Genomic DNA, 21331 nt, shown 5'->3' with positions numbered 1-21331 from the left:
GTCCTGGATTTGTCATTTGTGCACTTTTTTGTATGCATGTCATACTTCACACACACAGGCAAGATTCACATGTGTAAGATTTTCTTACAGACTCACAAACTATGCTAACTTCTTATGAATTTCAAACACACAGAAGCAGAAAAAATAGCTTACAAACCCTCTTGTACCTCTAATCGGAGTCAACAGTTACTGACCCATGGCCCAGCCGTCCCACTGGCCACCACCGGCCATGACGATTTTGAGCCAAACTGGATACTGTTTGAAGGCAGCACCGACAGGATTTCCTAACAGACGGGGTGAGCGGTACGTGGCAGGAAGGCAGTGGTCGCAGGACGCCAGGGCTTCTGTGCCCTGAGCAGAAGGCGGGACGCGCCCCCCGCCCCCAACTGAGAAAGGATACGGCTGTGGGTGGAACAGGCTTCGGGGGAAGATGAGGGACTCACAGGAGACCAGACATCCAATGAGATGCTGCACAGAGTCCAGGAGAAGAGTCTGATCCCCAGGCCTGAGGCTGCTACCCCTGCAGAGGCCTATGTGCAAAGCTGCGGCCTGCGCTGGCAACCGGAGCTTGGATCTGGGAGGGTTCCCGACATCCCCTGGATTGATAAGGGTGGCTCCCTGTACCTGGGGTGTTTGAACAGACAATACGGTTTATACTGAACACCTACTTCCCTGCAGGGAGTCTGAAATTTCAGGTACATGCCAGGCAGAGGGTGCTTACGTGACCAGCTCCAGATAAAACTCCAGGCCCTGCGTCTCTGAGGAGCTTCCCTGGTGGAGAGCACGGCACGTGTGTTAGGACAGCTCACTGCTGGAGGAATCATGTACCTGACTCTACCGCGACAGGACTCCTGGAAGTTTGTGCATGGATTCCTTTGGACCTCATCCCATGCGCCTCTTCCCTCTGCTGACTTTGCTCTGTGTCCTTCCTTGGTTGTAAATCACAGCTGAGGGCGCAGTTATAGACGGAGCCCTGTGAGTCCTTCTAGGGAATCATTAAGCCTGAAGATGGTCTTGAAGACCTCCAATGCACACTTTTTTAATAAGTTTGCTAGGAATGGAAGAAGGAAGTATCAAGATTCTAAAATCAAATTTTGCATTTAGAGCCCCCAAATTAAAAAAAAAAAAAAAAAAGCAGCTGGTGGGGAGGGAGGATGGGATTGTTAAAGTACAGTGTCCGTATTTTTCAAAACAGCAATTCAGGTTGTACAAAAATTGCTGGGTGTTTTCTTTAAATTCAACTATTTGTTTTCCTTAGAAAAATGCCTTCGATTCATGAAGTGACAGGGAAGCTGCATCTGCCTGGAGAGGAGGGCTCATCAACGAGCTCCTTTTCACGGCAAGTTTTATTTTACCAAGAGATTAAGAACAGCTCCTTCTGGAGCAAAATTAATCTTTCTATTCCACCCTACATCTGAGAAGAGTCTGCATTAAAAAGACGAAGTGTTTAGTAATTGTTTAAATGAATGAATTAGTGCAACTTCATGAACAGCATTTCAAGGCACGAAAACAAAAGCCCGCAAACCATGGCTGACATATGCCCTTTCCAGTCCCAATGAACACAAACTGCATCTGACCAAAACCATGAGTACTTTTTCTTATTTCCAGTAAGAATGGATGGTAATATTTTTCTTTTCCGATTTAATTTTCTTTCTTTTTTGTAAACCACAAAGCAACAGAAAAAATACATACATATTAAAATAAGGGCTGTCTCTATTGTTATAAAAGGGTGTAGAGATAGACAGATAGATAGATAGATATAGATAGATAGATATAGATAGATTTTTTTTTTTGCCAACACTCAAAACACTTTGGAAATTCTCCTTTAAAACTGCCAGGACATTGTTCAGAAGCAGCAAACAGAAGCTGAGTGCCACCCATGTGATGGTCTCTGTCCAAAGCCTGGAAATGCTATGAGAATCCTAAAAGTTAGCTCCCCACAGCGTTTATAACCCAGCACAGAATTAACATAAGCATGCAACGATCATGGGGCTCTCCAGGTAGCCATTAAAACAGCCCTAGCAGACAGCTCACAGGGCCAGACAAAAGTGGTCCCGAAGAGCCGGGGGACAAAGAAGCCACCTGAGGCAGGAGCCTGCAGAGAGGATGGACACAGAGGAGGAGGAGAGGTCTGACCTCTGGAGAGGTCAGAGAACAGCTGCTCAGGAGGGCAGGTGTGTGTGTTAAAACGTCTCTTCAGCAAAAGTGATGAGTTTTATTGTTTTAGTTCTTTAATGAGAAGGGAACAAAGAAACCCTCATTCGCCATGTAAAAATTATATGCTAGACACTTTACATCTGTTATATAATTTTAATTCTGACAAGAGCCTGTGAAGTAGGAATTATTATTCCATTTTACGGGTAGGGAAGCTGAAGCTTCATTAAACTGAACCTTAGGCCCTAGTCTACCAAAGGTGCTAACACTGTCTTACAGTAAAAGCCAGGACGTGACTATTAAATAAACGCGGCCGACTGTCGACGAGGCTCATGAACTATAGATTCACGCTGAAAAACATTTACAGGCCTCGAACTTATGTTCACAGGAAAGAGGAGGAAAGTAAATAAATCATCTTTATTAGTTCAGTGACCATTCTAGAAACAAAAGCCGGAAACGTACTCACTCACTCTAACCACTGGTGATTTTAAGAGACTCCTCTATTTTCCTTCCTAGAGGAACGTAGTTCAAGTGCGAAGAGCAGGTTTTACTATTATTTATTTATGATTAATGTGTAACACCTATGGTTATTTTTAATACTTTTTACTACAAAAAATGAGAAGGCTATAAAACACGGTCATACCTCCAAGAGTTCTCTGTTGCAACAATACACGACTGTAATTTTCTTGGACGATGAAACCAATACTGTACAACTATGACGTGTTTCTCCAAGTGCCCACCAAAACCAGAACACCCTGTTCAATTCATCAAAGATTCGAGCACCTACAACTTACTGGGCATTGTGACTAGTTACCCGGTGCTAGTTAGACCCCAAGTACAGGACACAGAGCTGTGCTCCCCGAGTGAAGCAGGAGATGTCACCGTGCAATAAAAGAAGATCGGGGGGTGTTATTCTGCAGCAAGCTATGGAATTCTGGGCAGGTCAATCAATCACCTTCGTAACATCGTGCTGTCATCAGTACATAAAATGAAGGCTTTTCAGTGTGAAAAACATACAACACCTAATCTTAACCTGCCTCTACTTATTTACTTATGAAATAGACAAGAACAGGAGAATTTTCATATTTTGTAAAAGTTCCCAGTTACATTCTTTTTTTTTTTTTTTTTTTTTTTTTTGCGGTACGCGGGCCTCTCACTGTTGTGGCCTCTCCTGTTGCGGAGCACAGGCTCCGGACGCGCAGGCTCAGCGGCCATGGCTCACGGGCCCAGCCGCTCCGCGGCATGTGGGATCCCCCTGGACCGGGGCACGAACCTGCGTCCCCTGCATCGGCAGGCGGACTCTCAACCACTGCGCCACCAGGGAAGCCCTACATTCTTAAATTAGAAGAAATCAATCCCAAATAGAAACACATTCTATCCTTGACAAAAACAAACAATCTAATCCTTTACAAAATCTGTCACATCCTCACCAGCAGAGGTACCTCACCACAGGTACCTATTTGCTGAGCAGTTTGGCTTAACCCTAAGTTAACTTCACATTACTTTTAGAGAAAGAAGGATAGTGGAAGGGGAGTAAATTTGGGGGCGGGAAGGACTGGCAGTGTGGGATTAGCAGACGCAAACTAGTATAAACAGGCTGGATAAACAGCAGGGTCCTACTGTGGAGCACAGGGAACTATACTCAATATCCTGTGATAAACCATCATGGAAAAGAATGTGAAAAAGAATGTATATATGTATAACTGAGTCACTTTGCTGTGCAGCAGAAATTAACACAACATTGTAAATCAATACTTCAAGAAAATTTAAACGTAAAATAAAAAAAACAGAAGAGGAGCAGGCTTTACAGTCAGTCTGTTCTTGTGGCCCAAGTCCCACCTTTGCTCTTCCATCTGTTGTAGATGCAGGGGAGAAGGACATCCACGAATTCCAGCCGAGCCTGTACCACACCCAACGCAACGCCTGGCACAGGTCCTTAAAAACTATCAGTTCACTTCATCCACTCTACACTTGATCACTGAAGATGAATTCTAGTATCTAGTGAACTTTTTAAAGAAGGAAGTATTAGAAATAGTACAAAATGCACCCTAGCTCTTTTGTAAAAGGCCCATGCTTATTTGCTCTACACCAGGTGTTCTCAACGGGGTGACATCGCTCTAAGGGGATGAAAAGTGGTTCTAAGAGGTGTAGGAAAAAAACCTACCACTTTTATGTATAAAGATACACGTACAGTACATGAGCAGATGTGTGCAGACTGTAAATTTTCATTGGGGTGATTAGGAAAAAACAAAATCTTAGAAGTCTTCTTAGGGAGGTCATTGTGAAAATAAGGGTGTGATTGGTGGGGACACAGTGGGACTACTGGTTCTCAAAATTACTGCCATATTTTTTAATTATAATAAATCAAAGCTTAATCAATTTCTAATGAACTTTAAGAACTTTTCTTCAAGGACTTGCGTTATACCAATATTACAATAATAATAAAGAGGTACCACTTGTGACCTTTATCTACAGGAAGGCTGAGGAAGACGATCCAAATTAGGAAGCTGAAATCTAATATCAAGATCATTCGAATTAAGTTAGAAGTTACTGAAGGTAAGAAAATGCCAGATAAAATTTAGCATCCCACAAACCTGTGCATCATTTCTCTCCCAGCAGCTAAGAGAGAGAAGGTAGTTCGTTAAGGCAGCTAAGAAACAGAAGATAAGGAAAGAGTATCTGGAAGAGGGGGCACACAGCCTGCCGCTGAAGCTGACAGCTGACACTGATGCACTGACCGCGCCCCTGACGATGGGGTCAGCCCCGTGGCCAGCCTGCCGGAGCCACAGGAGGCTGGGGGCCAGGAGCCAGGACCAAGCTGTCAGGCCTGCAGCATCTAACTGGCCTCTGAGGGGCAGAAGGAAGGGACAATAGGTCACAGTCCACAGAGACCTCTCCCTCCCTTCCTTCTGCTCTCACCTCTGTCCAGACAAGAGCAGCACGTTCAGTACATCGTGCCCCCTGCAGCTGAACAGTGGTAAAGCTGTTAGGCTCACAGGGCCTTGCCCTGTCACTGGGGTGAGCGGGTTTGCTCCTTCCTGCCTGAGCGTGGACGCCCCGCGAGCGAGCATCCGTCTCCTCCTCCGTGGACCCAGCTCAGACGGCACTCAAAGCCCATCAGAGCCCATGAGACGTGCCCCACATCGGGCCGCTTCTTCTGCGGCACCTGCCTCCCCAGGCTGACCACGGGCAGGGGCTAGGTTTTACGCAGCTCTCGCTCTCCCATCACTAGCAGCGTTGTGCCGGGAGTAGGGAGGGCACCCACCAAAACCTGCCGACCAGAGTCCTGCGCCCCAGTGGGCATCAGGCCCAGCATCTTCCCATCCTCCAAGGAATATGCCTCAATCGCCAATCACCAACACTTCAGCTGTCAGGACTGAAAGACAGGCTGTTCTGGCTGACCTGATGGGCAATATCCACCCATCCCTTAGGGTCCAGACCACATCAGCTCTATCAACAAGCCTACTGAGAACCTGACATTTAAAATTGTTAATACTTTCAAAGGCTCTGTCAGTTGGGAGTCAGAGATCTGAGTTCTAGTCCCTGAAATCCGACTGGCAATGTGCTCCTCGGCACGAAGGCTCAGTGTCTCTAAGCTGGAATCCTTCAACTTGCAGGTGTGAGGGGGCGGCTTCTTTCCTTATGGTCCATTAGAACAAGGGTTTTCAAACTTGAGGGTGCCTCCGAATCCCCTAGTGGGCTTTACTAAAACCCAGAACTTGGGGCCCCGATCCAGCATTTCTGCTGCAGGAGTCTGGGATGGAGCCTGAGACACTGCGTTTCTAACAAATTCCCAGGCGTGCCTGCTGGGAGACCACACGTTGAGAATCTACCACTTTGACCCCATCCTACGCCAGGAAGGCCTAGCGAAGGAAGGACCATGGGGCCAGTCCTGCCCGAAGACCGGACTGGGGGCGGTGATGGGCTGCAGCGAAACGTCAGCCCACAGAGCACCATTTCATGTCTGTCTGCCATGAAGCACTACGTATCGTCTGCCTCTGTTCTCTCTGCATCACCCCAAGAGGATGAGCCCTCCTTTGCCCAAAGCAACTGTCAAACACAAATAGGGCACGGAGCTGCACGGCAGTATTTGGGTATACGGTGGCCCGTCATCCAGACGGTCAAGCCTAAGCTTTTTGAAGTTATATTTTGAAATATGTGCCTTTTTATAGAGTTTTGACTTGTGAAACATGTAAATGATTCACACATTCAAAAATTAAACCAGGAGAAAAAGGAAAGCCTCTATAAATGACTTAAAATAGAAACTGAAGCTAGCAGCTACATAGCAAACTGATAAGCCATACAGAGAAACTAGTATTTCAAGTAACTTCTGAATATAGCACTCTGTAAATCCGTCACAGATAGAGCCTAAGGACAGAAACAGCTTCAGAGAAAGCAAACTTCACTCCATGCCTATTGCTAAGGAGTACCACTGTTATTGTAATTCTGAAATGATTTTATGTTTATCAAAGGAAAAAGCAGGGCTTCCCTGGTGGCGAAGTGGTTGAGAGTCCGCCTGCCGATGCAGGGGACACGGGTTCGTGCCCCGGAGCGGCTGGGTCCGTGAGCCATGGCCGCTGAGCCTGCGCGTCCGGAGCCTGTGCTCCGCAATGGGAGAGGCCACAACAGTAACACCTGCGTGCCGCGCAAAAAAAAAAAAAAAAGGATAAAGCAAACATATATATTATTTTATTAGGAACCAAGATTTTTCAGGCTAGGAGAAAAGGGGAAGAAATCCAAAATACACAAGATTTTAAAAATTAAGGAAAAACTGATTCTGAAAAATATATTCCCAAGCTCTATCTACTAAAAGGGCCTAGAAGCAGAAAACCTCATCAGCGATGAGCACACTCAGCATCCAGATATTGGTTTCTAAATGCATTTCCCACTGAAAGGAACTAAGGCTCCTCAGAGGAAGGGATCCAGATTCTGGAAGATGAGCCTCAAATATCTACTTGTGCGAAAAAACAAGGAAATACTCAAAAACTAATGGGGTCACATCAAAGGGCTCCAGAAGGCAGCCCTGAAAGCGCGCCATGGCCAGATCTGGCACGATTTCATTAAATAATACTAACGGCAGCTACGATTGATGGAAACACATCGACTAAATAAAACTGCCCACGTCTACAGCAGTATCTAGAACAAGAAAGAAGACAAGAAAGGGTGGGAGTGGGTAAGAAAGGAAACTCTTCTTTACAGACTGATGCAAGCTAACAAGCCTAGAAGACAGACTCTGAAAACCACCACCTTGCAGTCCTAACTATTCACACAGCGTCACCTGCAGATCACTTCCCAGTGCAGAGCTGAGGGCGCCCCTCGACGGTGGGGAACTCCGCAGTCGCCTCCTCCATCAAGAGGTCAAACTGGCTTCACTAACACTGGGACGACCAGGGTGGGCATATGCCCCCTGAGGTCACGCAACAGGAAGAGCCCAATGCCACCAATGAGGTGTTCCGGCCAAAAAATTCTTAGTCTGCGTCTATTCAAGCCTCGACCTAATTTCCAGTTTACAGGAAATACAGGAGGAGGAACAAGTTAAAGCACAACGTGAGGAAACTATCAGACAAATCCAGAACGTGGGGTATGTTACCGAACAACTGGCTGAGCTCTTCCAGAAGTCGATGTCTCTTTAAAAAAAAAAAAGAGTAGGAGGGACATGGAGGTGCAGAGGAACTGATCTAGAGCAAAAGTGACTTAAGAGATAAGCTAACCGTCGTATATATATATACGTACCTCATGTTCCCTACCCAGTTATCTGTCGATGGATATATATATATAATGGAATATTACTCAGCCATTAAAAAGAATGGACAATGCCATTTGCAGCAATGTGGAAGGACACAGAGACTGAATGAACTCAGAGAAAAACAAATATCATATGATATCACGCATAAGTGGAATCTAAAAAAAACAGTAAAAATAAACTTATTTACAAAACAGAAACAGACTCACAGACACAGAAAACAAAATTATGGTTACCAAAGAGGATAATGGGGGTTGGGGTGGAGGACGATAAATTAGGTTTGGGGGGGTTGACATAAACACACTACTATATATAAAACAGGTAAACAAGGACCCACTGCAGAGCACAGGGAACTGCACTCAGTATCTTGGAATAACCTATAAAGGAAAAGAACCTGAAAAGGAATATATATACGTATGTGTATGTATAACTGAATCACTTTGCTGTTCACTTAAAACTAACACAACACTGTAAATTAACTATGCTTCAATTTTTTAAAAAAGATCTTAAAAAAAAGAGAGAGAAGATAACCAAATGTAATGCATAGACCTCCACCAGACTATGACTGGGAAAAAATGGTTAGAAAACCTTTCTCGCCACAACTGAGGATACTGAAATTGACAGCATTAGGTGACAATCTGAAATCATTCATCCTCTCAGGTGGTATTAGGATTATGACTGTATTTTAAGAGAAGTATGCTCAAGTATTTACAAGTGAAGCATCTTGGTATCACAACAATACGCATGTACCACACACACAAATGAAATGTTCAGTTGTTGAATCTAGCGAAGGGTAGAGAATGTTAGTTTTCTGAACAGTTCTGTAATTATGAACATTCTCATAAAAAAAAAGTTGGGTGGGAATTATTACAATGAAAACACAAAATTCAATTCTCAGAAACAAATCCTAAAGAGTTTATGGACCTCGAGTTGAGAATTACTGATCTAGATAATTTTTTTTTTTTACCTTCCAGAGTGTTAAACAGAAACAATGTGATACCCCAACTGCAAGAAACAAACTCAGTCCCTTATGCGTGATGGGAATAATACAAGTCTGACATTGAGACACAAAGATTGAAATGAAGGGGCTACCAAGAATTCAAACAACCAACTCAAGTATCCCGCAAAACGCATCACACCACGCACGCACATGCGCATGTCAAACTGGGGAAGTCTGAATGAGCTCTGTGGACTGTATCAGTGCCGACTCTCGTGGCTGCCTCGGTTCTAAGCCGTGCAGGCAGACATATCTGCTATAAGCTAACAAACACTGGAGTCCTGGTCAGATCCTTAGCTGGCTTTGTTTTGTGCAGGACTTCAGTTGTGACACTGTATCATAGTTATACAAGATGTTACCCCTGGGGGAACTGGGTGCAGGGTACAAGGAGCTTCCCTGTATACTTTCCTGCAAATTCTTGTGAATCTATAATTATCTGAAAAACAAAAACAACACATTATAGATCTCGTGTCCTGGTCTTGTCCAGTTTGAACACGTCCTTCAACCCTTCCCACCACCAATCAGATAAGTGACACGCTTTCTTTAAAAAGAACCCTTCAAAATCCTAAAGAAAATCGATTCTTAAAATAGTTCAAGCCCAAGAAGAAACGTAAAGACATTTGTCCATCTTGAGCAAATAAATGCCTCCTTTCCAGACCCCTCAGTTTCCCAGACAGCCCCTGGCACCTCACCCCAGGGTGAAACGTGAATTCTCGGTCTGCTTTGTTTTCCAGGGTCACGTAATCCAGCGCGGCAGGTGACGCGGACTCGGGGCAGCCGGCCTGGAGTGCGTTTATTCAGGGCTGCTGAGAGCTCACAGCTGGGGGCAGAGCAGCCGGGCCACCTCCCTCCCCACACCTGCTCTCCTCTGGCCTTCGGAACCTGAGGAATACCCAGTAGCCTGGTAACGGCCTCTCAATCTCACCTCAGGAACAGGCTCAACCAGCGGGACGAGTCTGTGGCTTCCTAAGGATACGCATCCACACCTTTTTGCTCCCAAGATGAAACTGAGTCGGGTCTGAAACCACGCAGGACCCCGCTCTCAGCCACAGAACCCTCTACAACAGCCCCTCCTGCTGGAGCTGCAACAAGAAACAGCAGCTGCGAATTCCCCCTCCTGCCAGCCTGCTCCCAGGTCCCACCCCGGCCAACGCCCTCAACTTTGCAAGCGCCGAGAGGCAGGCCCCGGATGCGGAGGGCGGGAGGCCTGCTCTCCAGGGGCCCAGCTGCACAAGCTCTCCACCCGCAATCATGCTTGCTCGGGGCGCTGAGTGTGCACCAGGCTACAGCACCCAGGTCACTCTCTAGAGAGGTCACTGCATGAAAACGGCACACGAGAAACGGTACTGAGAGGCCAACACAGTAAATGGTTGACTGGGTTTGTATTTTGTTCTGAAGACTCACCGTCTGGTTTTCATTTTACCTGAACACAGGGGTTCTGCTAAGTATTTTTAAAGGAATCTTGAAAATGCACTTGTCCAACACTGCCTGATTTTTTCAGACAAGGAAACACCTCTTGTATGCAGCTCACCAAAAGTGTCTATTACACACACGGGTGCGTGTTTTACAGCCGTGCTCACAGAGAGATGATGGTGAGGAAACGCACCAGGGCACCAACACTGATGACTCTAAGTGGGGGAAGAATGAGGATTTAACGTGCCTTTTTACTTTAAAGCAATGATCATACGTTGCGCAGGACATCCACAGAGCTGACAAGCTCACTTCGATGCCCTTGGAGATGTCAGCAGCGTGTCAGCCAGGGCAGCACGGGCTGAAGCCAGGAAACAACCTCAACTCTCAGGGCTGGCAAATGCGTCACAGAATTCCCAAAGATGACGTTAAAAATGGTACCCCGAGTCTGGCAGTAACCGAGTCAGGAGGGTGCGGACAACTGTCAGACGACGCAGGCTCCAGCTGTACCACCGGCCACCTGCACGGAAGCGTGAACAGAGGCCCGGTGGGCAGGGCCCCGATCGGTCCACGCACAGGGCACTTCATCAATAACCGACTGTGGTATTTAAGTCACAGGAAGTCAGAATTGGCGGCTCCTTCACTGCTCTGTAATCTTAAAATTAGCATTTCACTGGAAAGAATCCAACAGGATCACTAGCACGCAACAGAATCGCCCAGGAGGTTACAAGAATCTTCTGGCCAGCCAAGCAATGGTACTTTTCCATTATTAGAAAATGACAGAGGAAAGAGAGCAGTCACGGCATAAAATGTCACATCTTCAAATATCTGTATAAGGTTCTAGCAGTTAGTTGCCCCGTGGTCCAGGGACAACATTTCTAATTCTTACTAATAAAATATGCGTGCTGGCGATGAGCGTGTTACTAGAGGCCGAGGGGAGAAGAGGGTGGAGGAGCCGTCCCTCGAGACGCTCAACCGCACACCTGAGACCACTTTAGCCGTTTTCGCCCTCCACGGACCCCAGGCTTAGGTGATCAGGGCTTGATGTAAAGGCATCCCAAATCCTCACGGCTTCTGGTTAACTCACTCTAGAATCTGTGATATATGATGTAAATCTTATTCATAATTAGGCAATTTAGAAGCAATCGTGAGCGGATAAAGTTTCAGATGAAAATAATTTGAAGTAAGATGGATTTGGCTCAGTATAACCCATGGCTATTTTTTTTTAAGTAAACGTGGACCCATGAGTACAGGTACACGCACACACGCGGGCTCACACACACTTACCTTTCATTAGAGTTAATTTCTCCTCTTTCCCATCTAAAGCTACACAGTAAATCCTCATGTGACCATTTCAAGGACTATTTTTTGCTACTAAATTTTGCCAACAATCTGCTCAGCATTCTAGCAGATGTTTCTGTTTTCAAACCTCTGGGAACTTGGCTGTATCTGTTTTCCTTCCCCATGTTAAAAATAAAAGAAATGGCCCAAATGTGGCCCTAATACCCCAGAGAAGCTTTTCCCACCCACCAACCTCGACCTCCCTACTCAGGTGACCTCTGTGATCCCTTCTCAAATCTTTTCTTTGCCATTAGAGAAGATGTTTCCAATTATGGTCCATTATATTGTCAAGGATGACATCACTCAGATGTGTTTTTTTTTTTTTTTTTTTAAAGAAAATGCTACTGATTCTTAGTTACTTGGGACCCATCTGCAACAACCCCAGCCAGCTCAGCTGCTGGCCCTTCTGAACCCATGGTGTCACATGAATGCAATTTGCTTAAGAGCGATTCTCCAAACACAACAATTCCTTTTAAATGGTGGGCTGGAGAGACAGGGGGATCCTTGTTTTTTATCTAACGATTGCTTTAAAAACACTTGTGACCCAAGCTTACCTCAGTAACGTCCATAACTTTGATGGCTGCCAGCTGACCTGTTTTAACATGTCGACCCTGAAAAACAGAAAAAAGAAAGAGAATGGGCATGGCTGTCCTGCACAGTCATTAGCACAGAATGGCTGACGTTTCAGCAAGTCACCTCTTCTGTACTTTTTCCCCAAAACTGATGATGAAAGAGTCCTATGCTCTCCAATAGAACAGGATGGTTCTGTTGGTTTGTAAGACTCGTGAACCCCACTTAATAAACCAAACCGTCAGTAGAACAAAGGAGTTTTGATAAAGAATCAATTCCCTCTTTCTTCCCCGGGCTTCATTTATGTATCATTACTTCTCAATCTGAACAACTTAAATAATGTTTTCTTCCATACATCAGGATGACCAGCCTTCCCTTCTCAACATTCCACATGAAGGAAACGACCAAAAAAGTCTGGATATCATTTATTGTCAAAAATGGGTAGCAGTCATTTTCCGCTCGTATACCCCCAACACCCATTACTTGATTTTACAAGTTATACTGAGAGTCTTCTTCGAAGCTTTCCCGTGATCCCAATGCAGGGAGGCTGGAGCATAATTACTCGGAATAAAGGGGGTACACAAAGAGATGGGGGTCACAGAGAGAGCGCGGTCTCACAGCTGTGTCGTAATTCCCAGCCTAGAACCTAAACGATTGTTATCCATTTATATCACGAGCATTTCAAACAAGCCTGATGCAGCTCTCCTGTCCCCTCCCCCAGACCAGGAGGGAGGGACTTAATCCCTACCCATCTTGCAACGCTCTGCTGGGCATCTCTCAGGAGAGCAACAAAGAGCTACCCTGACATCGTGGGCACCGGCTCCTCAAGGGCTTTGTGGAGTACGCTCCTGCTGCCGCAAACGTGGAGCAGCAGGCACGTCCCCACAGTCTCCGAGAGCCGGCCTCGCTTGTGGCCTCGTGATGGGAAGAGCTGTGAACTTTAGAACCTGAAACCTGAGGAAAGCTCTCCACTTATTCTGGAAAGCTTGGGCAGGGACTCAAATTACAACTTGGACAAAACAGTTCCATGAAAATGACACTGAATTACAACTCTCTCTCAACTCTCTGTGGTCACAGCGGGATGGGGTCCAGCGCCGGCCCAGAAGCTCACCAAGCAGGGTTGGGCGACAGCCTAGACAGGGGAAAGCAGGACAAATAAAGCCCACAGGCCTGGAACCTCGTTCCAGCATCACCCACCTGCAGAGCCCCCGTCCTCGGGCTCAGAAGGGTGGCCCCGTCCCGTCATCCACAGTCAGACATCTGAAGACGCTCTGCCTCCGCAGCAGGCGGTGCGGGGTCCCACGAGCCCCGCCTCCTGCCTGGTCACCGGCCCCAAAGCCAGTCCCCAAATGCCCTTCCAGCCACCCAGCCTCCCCAGGCCCACTGGCCCTCGTGCCCACATCACACTCCCCTGCATCCCCAGAGCCCAGGGCACAGCCTGCACCGCGGCTCTGTTCACAGCTGGTGACTCACAATCCTGAAAGGAATGTCACCCTGTCTGTCGGTCCCCACTCGGCACATGACGTGGCCCGAGGAACAGCCCCACCGTGGAGACGGCGGGGGCGGGGGGGGGGGGGGGGGAACCAACCCTGTGTCAGGAAATCTGCTCACAGCACCCGGGCCCACATGTCCGACTCGAACGGCCACGGTTTACTTACTCCCTGTCCGTCTAACAGCCAGCGTCCGTGGATGTGTCCACCTCTGACTCGCTCGTTTCAAGTTTCCACCCGTGGGTTCCAGGCTCTGGAAGCTCACCGTCCTGAGCGCGGTACCCACAGCTGTGCTCACACGGACACACGGAGCCGATGACCCTCTGCAGCTGCAGGACAGAGCTCCCGGCCCGGCTCGGGCACCACGGCTGTGCCCACCCGGCATCTCCTCCACTCGGGGACCTTCGTCCCCTGTCAGTGGGGTGACAGCCCTGTCCACATCACAGGGGTGTCAGTAAGAACAACCGAGGGGCAAAGGACAGCACATGGCACAGGGTCAAGTGCAGCCCTGGTGATAAAATAAGGGAAACCTTGTTTCCCTCCATCGATGACAGGAGGTGGATTTATTAGCACAGACGGGCAACGCAGTCCTGAAGCCAAGGTATAGCTTCCGAGAATCCAGGGACAAAGAGGAGAACTTAAGAGAACAAAGTAACCCTTCAGGCCTTTCCACGTAAGGGACACGAAGACCAGCTCCTTCACCCCTGGTCAGCCCTCACACCTGAAAACAAATGCCCGTTACTCTTCCTGCAGTGGGGTCACGTCCCAATTACCGCAGCAGACTTCTCGCGGACGGAACCAAGCAATGAGAGGGAACGTCCAGAGAGTTGTCCAGCTTCCCCGCTTTTCAAGAAGGCAGGTGGTGAGACAGAAGTGTGTCGGTGAGACGGGGAGGAAGGAGGGCCTTCTGAGCATCTGATCCTCAGGAAAACCCACAGGCCGATAGAAAAACCTCCCCAGACGTTTCTAAACTAGAGGCATCTTCCTTTCCTCCCTCCTCAACGCCTGAACTCAAAGCCACCGTGCATCCTTCAGCCTCAGCAGTGTGACGATGGTGTGATCGCTGAGGGTCGTGGGTTCAAACATGTTCACGTAGAATGAGACTCCCTCACTGAGGGAGGATGGAATTAGGACCTAACAACAAATCATTATTTTTGTGTTGAAGGACAGCCCACGCAGAGGCAGTAGCCTTCACTAACACACACCAGGTCTTTCAGAATTAGGTCCATTTGAGTTTAAATTTAAATCAGGAAACTAAGAATTCTGCTTCCCTCCCAAGAATCAAGACAACATGCTGGAGGAAACAAATCTGGGACTAGGCAGCCTTGGGCTCTCATTCCTCTGCTACCTCAACGGCTGTAATTTCCTTGGAAAAGCTGCTTATAACTTCTACAAGCTTCCTGTGGGATCCAGTGTGCTAAGGGACTAAAGCCCCTTCTAGAATAAGGCAGGCTATAAATAAAGTGCACGGCGTCTCCACCCAGACATCACCCCTGGCACCCAGGGGACGGCCTTCCTCTCCCCACAACCAGAGAGCCACGCTGAGGCCCTGACCCTGCTCCCTAGTTCCACCTGCAACCATCTCAAACCCAGCCAATGTCGGCCCATTTCTATTTTCAAAAGGCTGGCCAATACAGTGGGTGCTAAAATAATGTCCTTCTCTAATTGTTTTTTTTTTTTTTTTTAAAGAAGAAAAAAAGAAAACCTCCAAATGTGAGACTAACAGAAGTCATAACCTATGTGCTGAGTTGGGCCATCTTTGTGTCAAGGAACCAAAAGGGCCGACAAAATAGCCTGAGGAGGAAAGCCGCAGCCGTATGTGTGGATCCTGTGCAAAGGGACAATCTGCGCGGCACCTGATTCCTTTCTGGTCTTTAAATGCGGAAAACGCGTGTTTCTCTTTCTAAAAGGAAAACTCAAACTACCCTCAGCAGGCGTCCAAGCTGAGGAAAATGCCCTAACTGTCAACTCTCCTGCATGTTTCTGAGTCGAAACTGCCACCTTGCATTTGCAAATACGTATTACATTTATGACACAAGTTCCAAGAAGGAAAAGAAAGGAAAACACACACACTACCACATGGTTTTAAGATGCGGACACTGTGGCAGCCTGTCTGTCTGTAAGCCACAGAGAGGAGCCAACGGCAGAAGGTACAGCATTCAAGGGAAGCTTTTAAATCCCAAGAGAAAAAGATGGTGAGGTTCCTATCTTCCTAATTTTCTTCCTAATTTTCCACTATCGCCAAGTACTAGGAAGCTACCTCACGCTGCATAATCTTTACCTAGAACCCCAATAACTCCATTAAAATGCATTTGATGAATAAGTATGCTCGCTGGGATGGCGCTCGTGATTGATTGAAATGACTGAACACAACTTCTATGTTTACTTTTTCACGCAGAAGCAAGAAGTCTAAAATGTAATGCACCCTTTCTGTACTCTTGCATTATTTCAGTGATATTTATGTTACTTCCTTTAGGCACCCAGAGCCCTCCTATCCCTGACCCAGAGAAACAAGAAAGGAACTAGTAAACCTTTTTTATCTTAACTATTCCAATTAGCAAAACAAAGCATTTAAGCTCTTTACGACTGAAATTGTGAACTCCTTAAAAAAAATTTTTTTCCAGAAAACAACTGAGAAGGGAGAAACCTTTTGCAAAGAGTTCAGTGGTACATTCTTATTGCCCCTAAAACTTAAAATATGCCTAATATTGGTCCTGAAAGAAAAACTATTTTTGATATTTTGTAGTGCATAAAAGTCTAGGTTAGGGAAGCTGAAATTCAGACCCAGCACTTCTCAGTTATCATGGTGTCTAACTGGTTTGCAAATATTAATTTCATTTTCTTCTGGTCAGGGATCATGACTCATCTTTTCTTACTACAGTTCTTGGAACTTCCTTTGCTCCACAAATATTTATTGAATAACTGTTACGTTGCAAGCACTTTGCTGGACCAAAAAAAAAAAAAAGTATGCTCACTGGGAGGCAAATATTCCGGGGTCTCGTCCACAAGAGGAAACGCAGGCAGGAAAGTCAAAGAAGGGGATCTCTCGAGTCTGTGACACTATGAGCGGTAGGGAAACACACCTTAGGGATGACAGGTATTTTCTTGCCTCCACAAGCCTGAACTTGTGTGTGCGCACTCACAGCCTGAACTCCAGCAAGGACACCTGGAGACAGGCCGTGAGGACAGGACACGGGGCACCAAGATGTCCCCGCTCTTGCTACATTTAGTGAACAAAGAGCTTTGTGGGCGTTATCCTTTACTCCTCACACAACCCAGCATGGGTACCGTTATCCCCATTTTACAGATGGAGAGGATTAAGTTAACCAGCTCAGGACTCACACGCAGACCTGTTCCCTACACCAGGCTGTGGACCTTCAGAGAGAAAGGACCGCAAGTGTCCTACTGAACCAACTTCCAGAGCGGGCTGCCAAGGCTAGTGTTCTGCAGCTTAAATACCTTAAGTGATTATAACCAAACATGGCAATGCAGTAGCCAATAATAAAAACTGATTTTCAATCCCTGGCCTTTCTCTCTCATGAGAAACCAGCAAAGGCCAATGAAAGAACATCCCGAAGGGAATTCTCTAGGGAGTCTGAAGGTATGTGAGCACAGCACTGGAGATCACAATGCTTTTGCTTCCTGCTGAGTTTAATCTGAAAGAAAACTTTTCAGATTAGCTGCCTGAAGTTGGCTTTCTATTTGCTTAAGAGCAAAGCCCATCAAGGCCAACCTCAGTAAGCAGAGGGCGGGCTGCACTTAACCGGTGAAGGGAGCGCCCCCCCCCCCCCTTCAGGGAGCTGGTGGCCGAAGGTTGCAAAACAGTCCACAAGAAGGAGCGTTGCATGGTGACAGGAAAACACTACTCTGAGCAGGAACACTCAGGAAACAGGACAGGGTGAAGCCAACGGCTCTGGGTGACACGAGGTGCCTTTAAAGGTGTCGTCAGAAAGACACCACTGTGAGGGCCGCAGGGGGTCTGCAAGGACTGCCCGGTAGCCCCAGAGATTGCAGGGGGCAGGAGGTGGACCCCTTGAGATCTGAACTGGAAAGCATCCTCACCAAATCCCAGAAAGGGACACGTGTGCAGGCGTCGCCAGGCCAGGGGAAGGGGGGAACCCAATGATTCAGACCCAAACGTGAGACTTCTGTAAGTGGAGTGCAGGAATCCATGACTTTTTAATCCCATCTCTAGTGATTCTCATGCATTCTGAATTTTGAAAATCGCTTCTCCACGCTCGTATGAGAAAGCCCAAATTCAAGTTCTCATATTGCTTCTGGACTACATAGTATGTTACCATGAAGAGATGCACTCATTGTCTTAGCTGGGGTTTCGGTGTGCGAAGGTCAGACTCGTAACAAACATGTTCTAACAAATGTCAATTATGTGTGTCACAAAAGCATGTAACTGTGTTCTGAAATGTCCGAAAGCTCAAAGAACAGGCAAGCCCAGTTCATCAAAGTGGTTGATTTTACAGACGAGAAAGTAAACCCAGGGAGCAGGAAGGAGCCATTCAGCGGCTCAGCCAAACCTGGTCTGTCGGTTCTCTCCCCAGATGTCTCGCTCACATCGCTGACAGTTTACCTTAAAAATTCCAGCAGGGAAGGGAGATGACAGAGCACAGAGGATTTTCAGGGCAGTGAAAATGCTCCGCACAATACCATAATGATGGATGTACGTCATCATATATTGTCCAAACTCACAGAACGTACAGCACCGAGAGTGAACCCTAATGTAAAGCGAATGATTACGACGTGTCAATGCAGGTTCATCAGTTTTAACACCTGTACCATGGGGGGGGGGTGCTAATAATGGGGGAGGGTTATGCAAAGGTGGGAACAGGGCTGCATAGGAAATCTCTGTACCTTCCTCTCAATTTTGCTGTGAACCTAAAACTGCTCTTTACAAATTAAGTCTTTAAAAAATGTTTTAATTCCAATTATAATTCCCCCTTATATGTCCTTGTTTTAAAGGGCAAACATGAAACCGACCTGACCACGTGAGGGACAGCATGAGCTCAGCACCAGGAGATGCACTGACCACTTTCTAAGGGTCCACGTCCATCCACCCCAACGGCAAAGACCGGCTTATCTGGTTCTGCACTGTAAATCCCAAGACCACAGACCCCACTCCTGAGTGTTCTTTTCCAGGAAATGTCCGCAAAAAAATCCAAAATGTAACCAGAGGGAGAGGGTGTGTTACCCAGACAGCACCCCACGAGCCATGTAATTAACGCGGGAGAGAGACGGCTTAGAGCACTTCGGGAAGGAACTCGGTCTCCTAACCACCTCCTGACGCCAGAGTAGGAATAAGGGTGGCAGGATACCAGTGACACACTTTCTGATCACACTCCTCCTCCGAAGCCCAGACCCAGTGCGAGGCAGGCACTTTATCCTTGTAACTACCATTTATTATTACGATCAAGATCTGTTCATCTGCCTCTCCCTCCGTTCCGCGTTCAGGGCTGTGGATGAGCAGGGAGAGAGAGAAAGCACAGGAATATGTGAGTGTTATGAGATCAAGACTCGTGACTTAGTCAGAGAACCACGCTTCTATTCCCCGAAGTGTTTAAAACCAAGACCTCCGTGTAGAATTCTGCCTTTCTTAGGTTGGAGCTGCCTCACCCTACACCAACACTCCCTTTAAAGAAATTTATGCCTCAGTAGCAGAGAATGTGCAGACTTTTAACTTCTACGAAGAATGAAACAGCCAAAACCAATAGCAGGGTTAAGACCCCCACTACCCCGCGCCCACCCCCAGTGAACGAGTCTTTTTCGTTGCACAGCTGAGTTAGTAGGTAGTGAAAGTGAAATAATTTATGCAATACATCTTTTTTTTTCTTTAAGAGACCAATCTGGATGGAAATCTTTCTAAAGCCTGAAATCTTCAGGACGTTAAAGATGCTTTTCTTAATGGCTCAGGGAAAACATTATGAACATCAATTACCATCCTGTCCTTGCAATTAAGTGACAGCCGCAGGGAATATTACGTCAGGCAGCAACATTCTGACTCCAACAAAGAAAGCGCCCAGTCATCTGGGCTCCGCATGCCTGTTCTGTCATTTTCGGTTGTGTTCTAGAACAGATATGGGGGGGGGGGGGTAGGCTGACCAGACAGCAAGCTAAGTTCCAGTTAGGTGAGCGAACACTGCAGCAAACACCCCCTCCTGTTGCAGAGTGGAGACAACCTGGATGGGCGCGTGAACGAAAGGGCCTGAGGAAGAGACACTACCGTGAGCGCTCAGGATGATTCCCTCAAAGTTGTGTGTGTGTGTGTGTGTGTGTGTGTGTGTGTGTGTGTGTGTGTGTGTGTGTGTGTGTGTGTGTGTGAGCGCGCGTGCGCGCGCCCGCACGCCTGGGCAGTGGGTGGGCAGCTGCTTTATAAAAACACCTGGTGCAGCTGCATGAAAAGAGACAGTGCCCCTTCCAAGGAGGGAGCAGCCCTGCGGTGCAGCACAGGTGCGAGCCAGTGTCTGGGCTACGGCGTCAAGTGTGAGGAATTACGTTGTAAGAGGGAGACCAGCAAATTAAAAAGCACCAATAGTAAAGGACCCACAAACACAAGGAAGGACGAAAACTTAGCATATCCATTCTCACACTGATAGTAAAAGAAAAGGCATTGGCAAGTCTTCATATCAAAGCATCGAAAGCAATGGAGATCTTGGATTCTGCAAGCATCTATTGCTAACATTTATTGCACACTTGCAATTGCCTTTTCCTCTACTCACCAGAAAAACCCAACTGACCTCAGATTGAGCAATTTTAGTTTACAATAACAAAAGAAGGTTTAACAGCACGAAAAAACCTCCAAACCCCCTACCAGAGGCAAACCTGTGTATGGAGTTATTCTACCTTAGGCACTAAGAGATAAGGCACCACATTCCACAGCTGAGCAGACAAATCTGCCAACGCTAGACCTGAAACCAACAATGTGACGAGGACAAGACAAATTCGAACACTGTCCTCCTGAAGGTGATGTGATTCAGCGCTGGATAAAGGAAAGCTGACCAAGGGAGACACACACACACACACACACACACACACACACACACACACACACACACGACCCGCGAAACACACACTACCTACTGACGGGCTCTCACAGCAAGAGCTGCACATAAAATACATTCTTTTCATATTTGCTGACTATCTGAACCTACTAAAAATAATGAGTTCACCTTTTTCTTTTCTATGTTATCAATATTTTGATGATTAAAACTTCTGTTAATACTTTTCAAGGAGAAAAATAAGCAACTAGTTTTTTCATTAGTTCCTTTGTATCACATATTAAGATGTGTAAATACTGCATAATGGTGCCCAAAGCAGACATTGGAGTCAGGAGCCCAGGAGGGAAGTACCACTCACTCCAGCGCACACCAAGGGTGACCTCGCGCCCGTTCCTCAACCTTTTCTGGACGCCGCCGTCTTCCTCTGTAAAACGGGGGTAAAAACAACTTTCTGCAGTAGGGCCTGTTAGCTATAAAAAATGAACACCTGGTAGCAGGCCTGGTCCTGGTGGACAGCAGCGTGACTGGAGTGGAGGGACTGCAGTGGGACCACAGAAGGGACCAGCATCACCTGTCTCAGCATCTGAGACCAGCTTTAAAAGCAGGAGAGTCCCCTAAA

The 21331-nt window shown here is 46.9% G+C and overlaps 1 protein-coding gene across 21 annotated transcripts in view; it reads right to left on the bottom strand.

The window, feature by feature from the left end:
- The window catches only part of MAP4K4 (mitogen-activated protein kinase kinase kinase kinase 4), a gene marked incomplete at its 5' end in the record, with an annotated part of 171631 nt that overhangs the window by 77544 nt on the left and 72756 nt on the right, over positions 1–21331 (bottom strand). For all 21 annotated transcript variants that reach the window (XM_082851746.1, XM_082851731.1, XM_082851732.1 and 18 more), the window contains one exon: positions 12200–12256. In XM_082851746.1, coding sequence (XP_082707872.1) covers positions 12200–12256 — 57 coding nt within the window. The remainder of the gene's footprint in view (positions 1–12199; positions 12257–21331) is intronic.

This window comes from Leucopleurus acutus (assembly GCF_964270905.1).
Source record: "Leucopleurus acutus genome assembly, chromosome: 12".
In the NCBI taxonomy this organism is placed as follows: domain Eukaryota; kingdom Metazoa; phylum Chordata; class Mammalia; order Artiodactyla; family Delphinidae; genus Leucopleurus; species Leucopleurus acutus.
This window is presented reverse-complemented; position numbering and strand designations above follow the sequence as displayed.